At 35.0% G+C, this 9,366-nt stretch overlaps 1 protein-coding gene across 3 annotated transcripts in view; it reads left to right on the forward strand.

Annotated features, from left to right (window-relative positions):
* gramd4b (GRAM domain containing 4b) overlaps positions 1-7,397 on the forward strand; it is a 27,449-nt gene extending 20,052 nt beyond the window's left edge. For all 3 annotated transcript variants that reach the window (XM_016569732.1, XM_016569734.1, XM_016569731.1), the window contains exons 13-20: positions 759-868; positions 993-1,147; positions 1,658-1,675; positions 3,617-3,767; positions 3,857-3,950; positions 4,186-4,276; positions 4,362-4,430; positions 5,348-7,397. In XM_016569732.1, coding sequence (XP_016425218.1) covers positions 759-868; positions 993-1,147; positions 1,658-1,675; positions 3,617-3,767; positions 3,857-3,950; positions 4,186-4,276; positions 4,362-4,430; positions 5,348-5,464 — 805 coding nt within the window. In that variant the 3' untranslated portion in view covers positions 5,465-7,397. The remainder of the gene's footprint in view (positions 1-758; positions 869-992; positions 1,148-1,657; positions 1,676-3,616; positions 3,768-3,856; positions 3,951-4,185; positions 4,277-4,361; positions 4,431-5,347) is intronic.
* Positions 7,398-9,366: the final 1,969 nt, after the last annotated feature.

Here is a 9,366-nt window from a genome sequence, read left to right on the forward strand (position 1 = left end):
AAGAAGAGTAATGTTCGCGCTGCGCTGTTGTAACTGATCAGCGCTGCGCTGTCAGTTTGGTGGCGCTAGTAAACACGTCCTCTCTGCGCTGTCGAGTCGGTCGCGAACACTTTAATACCGCGCTGTTTCGTCCCACATTTGGGTTGTTTGGCTTCCCATACAGCCGCTCGCTGTACTGAGCAGACGCAGAGAGAGAGGTGTGTGCGCGCTGACCTCGCACCGTTGCGTCAGTACCAGCGATCACAGAGACTTGCTAAGGTTTGTCCAAGAAGTCGCTAGTCGCTTTTTTGGAAAAAAAGTCGCCGGGGGGTCTGAAAAGTCGCTAAATCTAGCGACAAAGTCGCTAAATTGGCAACACTGCAGATACCTGCGTGAATCGCCATAGACATAAACTTGGAGAAGTAGCTCCGGTTGGAATGTTCTTCCGCGGGATGTGTGCAGTTCTGTTTATTAACCGCTAGAGCGCCAAAAGTTACATAGTGCTGCTTTAAAAAAAAGTTGTTTTTTTTTTTGGCTTTATTGTGAAAAAAAAATACTATTATGAAATAGATTGTAATGTTTATGTATATGTAATGACAATTTATATAAATTAATATAAAATTTAAATAATATATAATTAATATAAAATATGCATACCATGATATTGATAAGATTTTGGTAGTACTGCCCTGTTAAAAGGATGTTTATTTATATATATTTACATGCATGTATGTACTGTGTTTATGATTGTGTTACATATGATTGTGTTTTCATTGCAGCCTGTTCATGTGGGTGCAGCCTGAAATCACACAGAAACTGTATGTTGGTTTGTGGGTGGCCTTCATCACTTCCTGTTTGCTGCCATATAAACTCTTGGGCTTCATGATTGGTGAGAAATTCAGTTTGACGCGTGACAACAACTTCAATTTTGTTGTTTTGATGTTCAAATTCAGTTTGGTGGGGGGGGGCTCAAGTCTATAATTTCCACTTGTTGTTATATGCAAAATTTGTAGGTGTCTATGCCGGCATCAAATTCTTCATCATCGACTTCATCTTCAAAAGCTGCCCCAAACTGAGGGACAAGTATGACACACCCTACATTGTATGGACCAATTTACCCACAGACCCACAACTCAAAGAGCGTAACAATGCCACTCTGAGCAGACGGGTGAGTGAAACCGTGTGCGTGTGCCCTCTCATTGTTCCCATTCGAAAAGCTTGTAAAATATTAATCCTGATTCCTCTTTGTCTCTTTGCGAGGAGGAACTCGTCAGTTATGACTGAAAATGCGCAATGACTTCCTCTTGTAGTTAGTAGCCTTCATTTAACTAAGATACAACTCCTGTACAAGAGTGACTTGGCCAAGATGCCAATAAGAATATGTAGTAACATATTACATATGTTACTATATATTATATAGTACTAGAGTTTATATCGAATAAGATTTTTACCTTGGTACAAGTAACACACATCTCAAATCAGTTAAATATAATGCCAAATGAGATTTTAAAAAATTAATAAATAAACAAAATAGAGGACAGATCAAGACATAAAGATGACTGTATGATTATTTAAAAAAAATTCAGGCAACAGAGGATACATAAAGTTAATTAATGGTAGGATTTTGGTTTGTGTGATGGTCTGTCACATGTTTATTCTGTTATTTTTCCTCTCTCAGCTGTCTGGGTTTGAAAAGGTAGGGATCTAGTGTGGCCTTTGGTTTGACAACAGTGCCTGTGTTTGCCACCAATGGCTGGTCCTGCGTATGTGTGTTTATATATGTGTGGGCATTGTCAGGAATATGCAATATGACAATGAAAACATCTGTTGGCAATTGGATCAAAAACTGTTGATTTCATAATGCATCTTCTCACTAATTTGTCCAAAATGTCAACAGGAATGTAAAGAAACATTCCAAGATGTTTTTGATCCATCGTCATCAGACAGATAGTGTAGCTCTTCTGTGTGTGAGTGTGTGTGACATGCAGGGTTTATATCTGAGAGTTTCTCTGCTGTATAGTATAGCGTAGTATAATAGGCCTAATAGTATTTTGAAGCGGTGACTACATCAGAGAAGTCAAGCTTTCACATATTTTAGCTAATTTATGGAGACATTTGTTGAGAAATAAAAGGAAACCATCATCTCTGTATTGATACACAACTTTCTGATTTTTTTCCCCCCACATGATTATATAAATGTCTTGTGTAGGTGGCTGGAAACTCTGAAAAGCTTGGCTCTTCTGGTGTGGCCACAGTGTCGTTTTTAATTAAGCTAGTTTACAGTTGCTTAAGTCGAGATCAGATGAATTATAATAGAAAACAAATGATATATGCATACATTTACTTTCAGTGTGGTTATTTAAGTAATGTTGGATCCAGGTTTTTGTCATGTTTGAGCGCTTGGCCTTGAATAAGCTACATTTTAGTCAAATTGTGTCGGAGTTAGTCAGCATTTCTTTTACAGATGTTGTATTTGTAGACGTACTCTCTATGCACGATAAAGAATAGTTTGCTGCAAATATAAGGGTGTTTCTTTAACTGTGGCCACTTGACTTGTATGTTTGGCAAATAGCAGTTTATCATTTTTCTACCAACAAATTTAACATACATGATTAACAGATTTTATCAAATGTTTACATAATCAAATGTATAAAATGGCTTTTTTTCTTTATATTATTATTATTAGTACTAGTATTTGTATTAGTGTTAGTAAGACAAATGTTACATTTGTTTTTTTCAGTCTTTTCAGTATATTTTATCAATAATAATAATGTATCAAAGGATTTCATTTTAAATTGTATTTAAAATATTTAAATATATTCCAACAACAATCATTTTTAATCTTTATTATTTATTGTCATGCTAAGATTTAGTTTGTTTTAATTATTTTTTATGTTTTTTATTGTTATCAGTTTAATAATATAATAATAATAATAATAATAATAATAATACTATTATATTTTTAATTTAAAACAATCAAATCTATTCACAAGCAAATAAGAAAATAGCATTGCAAAGTTGAATAAAATTTGAATTATTTATTCATTTAAATTTTAAATAATTTTATGGTGTATAACAAAAAGTTCTTCTGTTGATTTTGAGGAAAATCGACCTAAAAGTGCCCATAGTTGAAGAAATGCCCATAAATCTTTTTTAAATGACATTTGTCTTGTTCAGCCCCAAACTTCTAACACATAAATAAACTAATATCTTGGTAATGTGTTGGTGAGTGGTAATACCTATGATAAGTGGCTGTTTAACTCCAGCTTTGAGCTTTGCACTGGTCCTCAGCACCCCCCAGGCATCCCTCGCTAGTGTTTGGCATCCAACCCCGAGAACTGAATCTGGCACCAGCTGATCTCAGGAGTCCACATGCAGCTGAACCACTGACCATCATTCACTCTGCTAGGTCACCACTGCTGCTTGGCTCAATAACATACACTGGTTTAATGACGATTGACACATGGGTGCTGCTGTTGGGGCCCTTAAGTGCTGATCTAGGATCAATTCTGTTCTTTATCTGGTTAGGCGTTAAAGGATAGCATTGATCCTTCCAAGGCACACAGGAACCTTGCAGTTCTGGGGCTGTACTTACACGTCCTGCTCCTAAATAAATAGTTTCGCTTGTTCTTCACAGCAGATCCAGCCGGTGGTGGCACGTGGTAATCAGTCGGCCGGGATGTCATACGGGATTGGCCGTGAGGAGGAAAGCGGACGGGCCTACAACACCAAAAGAGGGCCTTTTCATGAAGTCTTCAACTTGTCAGAGAATGAGCGCCCCCTGCCAGGTGGGAAGAGAAACTACGCTAGCCTTTGAACATTTTCATATGCATTTGCTGTTGTTTAACTGTAAAACAATGTGTGATTTGATTCGCAGTGTGCGAGAACGGATGGCGATGTTGCTTGATCAACAGGGACCGAAAAATGCCAACCGACTACATCCGCAATGGTGTCCTCTACGTCACAGAAAAGTATGCATGTTCAGATGTTCAAATAGCAGTATTTTTTTTGTTTGCTGTTTTGCAAATTAATCGTTTTTGGGGCTTTCTCAGAATCAGCAACATTGCATTAAATAGCAATATTTACAAATTACATTTTCTCTAAACAAAGGTGTAAATGTTTTATCGTACTTAAGGTATAAGACCTATAGGCATTGTTAGGCCAGCATAGTACCTTATGATAAAAGTGTGTGTTTTGTGTTTATAGTTACCTGTGTTTTGAGAGCTCCAGCTCCCGGGCGACGTCTTCGAAGAAAAATAAAGTCATCAAGCTCCAAGACATCACGGATATTCAGAAGGTCTGCCAGATGTTTTTTGATGTTCGTTGACTTATTTTTATTGAATGCTTAGTATCTTACTGTATTTCTCCACTCTTGTTAACAGTACAAAGTGTTGTCAGTATTGCCTGGATCTGGGATGGGGATCTCAATTACAACGCCATCCACTTTAAAGGTACTGCATATCTGTGTATGTGTTATATATATATATGTGTATATACGGATCAAAAATACAGGAAACATAGTAATATTGTGACATTATTACAATTTAGTATTGTATTTTAATGTTTAAAAATTTATTTTTTTCCTCTGATGGCAAAGCTGAATTTTCAGCATCATTACTTCAGTCTTCAGTGTCACATGATCTTTCAGAAATCATTCTAATATGCTGCTCAAGAAACTTTTATTATTTTCAATGTTGAAAACTGTTGTGCTTAATACTTTTACTGTTAGGATTCTTTGAATACAGAGTTCTAAAGAGCAGCATTTATTTGAAACAGATTTTTTTTTGTAACAATTTAAAAGTCTTCTCTTTTCTTAGCAAGAATCTTTGCACACAGGTTTCATTAAATTAATTAATTAAAATAGAAAAGCTACCCGTGTAACTTTTTTCTTTGCTGTATTCTTACTTGTATTATATAATTGGCTCTTAATATTAGGATATTAAGTTTTTTCAAGGCCATTTTCATACTTGCTGTGAATCAGAGTTCCTGCCAGGTTCCTTTGCACATTTTATTATTGGCTCCACATCAAGGTACATTTGTGTCATCAGCACTAGTCCCTCAGTGAGGACTAGCAGCAGCTGTTCACCGCTGTAGCTAAAGAAGAAGCAAGTAGGCTAATTGTTAAGCTTGCACACTAACTGAAATAACTGAAGAGAAACTGCATTTATAGCATTGGTTATATGATATGATATGAGACATAATCAAAGATGTTAATTGTAACATTTAAGACCACTTAAAATGATTTTGCTGGATTTCAAATCAGGCATCAAATTGAGTTTTTATGCTAACTAGGTGAACCCGATACTAATGTCAGACATTGTCCAATGTGAAAGCACACTAAGAATTTTGTCACTTGTCTTTTCCACAGCCTCTAGTGTTTGGTGCCATGATTCATCGGGACGAGGCCTTCGATGCCATTCACACTCAGTACATGAAGATCATGAATTCCACAGCAGCTACGACAGTGACAAACCCAGAGACATAGTCTCACCTGGATCAACATATGACATAAGGTAGTCCATAAGACAGCCCTAACCTTAATGTAGCACTATCCTAAACCCTTATACGGAGATGATGACTTCCAGAAGTCGTCCACCCCATCTCCAACCCAAAACGAAGGAGAAACCGCAAAGAAACTGTTTTTCATATTCTCTTTTAGATTCTACCTGAGTATTAGGAGGAGTATTTTATATAATGTTCTCTCAAACAGCGTACTATAATCTTACACAAGTGTTTGTCAGGATGGGTCTTGTTTTATAAGGTTAGGGGTTCATTGTGTGTCAGAACAGGAGCTGGTATTCCTTTGTGTCTCTTGGAGGGCTTTGTGTGATCCTTGTGTAGTCAGACCATATAACCGTCTCTGAACTTAACGCCATTTTCACCTAATTGCATCACCGCTGGCCTTGCACAAAGAAACACTGCACTTAGTATTGCTGAGAGCTTTTAGATGTGATTTAGGGGGAAAAGGAACAGACTTAACCGTTAACTGAAATCCATATTCGCAAAGCAGCTCGTAACTGCCGGCCACATTGTTCTTTGGGGCGCGCCAATTTTCTCTTCAGTATTTGTGATACTTGTGTTAACTAGAAACAACCTCATATTTTAAAGGAGTAGTGCACATAAAAATAAAAATTTTGCCGTTTACTCTCCCTCATGTTGTTTTAAATTCGTAAAACACAAAAGGAGATATTTAGGCAGATGTCCAAGCTGCTCTTTTCCTTACAATGAAAATCAATTGTTTAGGGGATAGTTTACCCAGAAATGAAAATAATGTTACCATTTACTCACCCTCATGTTGTTCCAAACCAATATGACTTTTTTCCTTCTGTGGGATGCAAAAGAAAATGTTTTTTTAAGAAATGTTAACTGTTTTTGTCCATTCAATGAAAGTCAATGGGGTTCAAATCGTTTGTATTCTGCAGAGGAATGTCATACTGAATAGTCATTTAAGAAACTCATGGTTTGGAATAACATCAGAGTGCATAAATAATGACAGAATTGTCATTTAATCATTTTTTTAACTTAAAGCACAAAAATATCACCAGTCTTACCCATAAAACGAATGTGCACAAATAAAGGACTGTTCAAACTAAACCGGAATTAGCTGCTTTTGGTTATATATTCTCATTCCTCGTCATTGAGCCCTGAGGTTATTGAAGCATTTAATGCCTTTTTGAATATGTTGGCACTGGTTAGAGAAATGTCTTCGTTTACTAATATTGTACCCCAAAATAAGATGTAATTACTTAAGAACCACAGACTAATTTCTGTAATGGATGTAGTATGTTATGATTTTTTTAAGTGTGCGTAGGGAACTCCAAAATTAACATGCTACATAAAAGTTCTACTTCCAAATACACTGTTTTACTCGTTTATGCATAACATTTTTATTTTGTAACTTTTGACTATGCAGCTTTCAATAGCTCCTTTTGGAATAAAAGCAGAGCTTTTCTTAAGAGAAGAGAGTCGTATAGTACATCATGATTTTTTGGCTTATAGGTTCCCAGCACTTTTCTTGGTTTTCTAATTTTTATGCATTTCAAAATGTGCTTTGCTAAGTTGCACTGTTGCTTTTTCATTTGGTCTATCCGTTTTAAGCCTTGTTTCTCACCTGCCTTATTTTGCCTTATTTTATTTTGTTCTTTAGAGCAGTTTGACACTTTTTTTTTTTTTTAATATATCCTTTTGAGTCGGTATGTGTCTGTTGGAGTTAGACTCTGGACTCCTTGGATGCTGTTTACCAAGTTTACGAAATAGCACTTTTGGGCTTTCTAAATATATAGCCACTTAAGTAGTGGAAGACCATTTAGTTAGAATAAATATGATGCTAATATTGTCTGTGCAGAAGTATGTATTTGTGAAACGCATAAATAGTGCACCTTTGTTTATTAATTTCACCTTTTAACTAGTGCTGTCAAATGATTAATCGCAATTAATCGCATCCAAAATAAAAGAAATTGTTTACATAATATATGTGTGTGTACTGTGTATATTTATGTACATATAAATACACACACATACAGTAAATATTTTGAAAATATTTACATGTATATATTTATATTCTTATATTTAATATTATATATATATATATATATATTTAACATATAAACATAACATATTTTTCATAAATATATACGGTGTATATTTTATTATGTAAACAAAAACTTTTATTTTGGATGCGATTAATCGTTTGACAGCACTACTTTTAACATTCAATTCTAAAAACAAATTCCATTAATTATTGAATCTTAAAGTGAAAAACTTGACCACCAATGATTGTCATTTGCCAAATAAATGTGTATTGTTGTTTGCGCGCTGTTTCTGCCCCAGAACAGTTCTGTTTACAGACATTTGTGTTCTACAAAAGGCTATTTTGATCCCTGGACTAATGGGGGCATGAAAATTAGCCTTTTTTTTGCCTGTGGTGAATGTTGAAGAAGCTGAAAAATCATGGATTTTTAAATGCCTTGTTGAAACATTTTATTCTTCTATTTTGCATTATAACACATTCTTCATCCAGCTTTAAGAATATGATTATTGTTCCCTGGAAGTTGTTGGCTATAGCATGGAGGGGTGTTGTTGTATTATTTCACTCAGTGTATTTCCCTATTCAAGTTATTTTACGTTTCAGTCAATTATCTGTTTAGTTGGTTGTAACGCACAGTTGTCACAATCACATTTGGTACGGCCACCCAACGACTGGGTTTAATAGACTTTGCAGAGGAACAAACACCGTAAATTGGAGTCCGAGTGAATCTCATGTGTTGAATGTGACTGGATGTTTGTTTATCGAACATTTGTATTTACACTGGATGTACATGTCTGGTAAACTCTTTCCTGCTTTCCTCTGAATAGTCTTCATTGGAGAAGAAATAAACTCTTGGGTTCTTTGTAACCTTTATTGCTTGTTTTCTTTTTTTTCCAATTGTGGGCATACCTAAAATAAATGCATATTAACTTTACACAAATGTCAGTTCCAATATATCAAGAGAACACACAGATAGAGTGATGTTTCACTAGAGGGCACCACATGTAGCTTTTAAAAGGGTAACCATGATTTGTACTGTGTCTTCACTACTGTATATGCTTATAAGGAAGCTAGAGATTTAAGTAAATTATTCAGATAGATAATATAAAAAGACTTGGATCACATGTAATAGTAGTAGTAGTAGTAGTAGTAGTAGTAGTAGTACTACTAGTATAGAGGGAGTATAACAATATTTGAAGGGTGCTCAAATAAAAAAATAAATTAAAAAAAAATTACATAAACTACTCAATTCCTTAAATTCATCAGGAAAAAAGTTCACCTATATGTTTATCATTGCATTAAATGCCTACAGTTCAATTTAGGTGGGCAAAAACAGTTGCAACAAAGAATTAGACATTGATTTCTGTAAATATCCGAACCTGTGGGTTGGTTTGGTCCAAGTATGTAACTTATTTTGTAATGGTAAAGCAACAAAAAATCATCTGAAGCTCTTAAGGTGTGGTAACATTTAATGTTGTTCAGCAAATTTTCACTGTTGAGATCCATTCGTTACAATAGGAACAGTGTTGGGAAGGGTTACTTTGGAAGTGTCATAAATTACAGATTACAAGTTACCTTATTAAAAATGTAATTAGTGTAACTATTTCAGTTACTTTAATAAAGTAATGTAACGGAATACTTTTTGATTACTTTTCCAAATGTCTAAAGTTTTCAACTGTTAATCATTTTCAAACATTTAAACGAAGCGGGGATAACCGTACAGTAGTACTCAACACTGATTACTTTCAGACTTACAAAATCCTTCTTCTGTTATGATATAAAATCATAACAAGAAACAGATTAATAGCAATGATACTGTTTTTGAAATTAAATCTTTGCATGACTATGACAGGAATGCC

This window comes from Sinocyclocheilus rhinocerous, unplaced genomic scaffold, assembly GCF_001515625.1.
Source record: "Sinocyclocheilus rhinocerous isolate Xijiao unplaced genomic scaffold, SAMN03320098_v1.1 scaffold200, whole genome shotgun sequence".
In the NCBI taxonomy this organism is placed as follows: Eukaryota; Metazoa; Chordata; class Actinopteri; order Cypriniformes; family Cyprinidae; genus Sinocyclocheilus; species Sinocyclocheilus rhinocerous.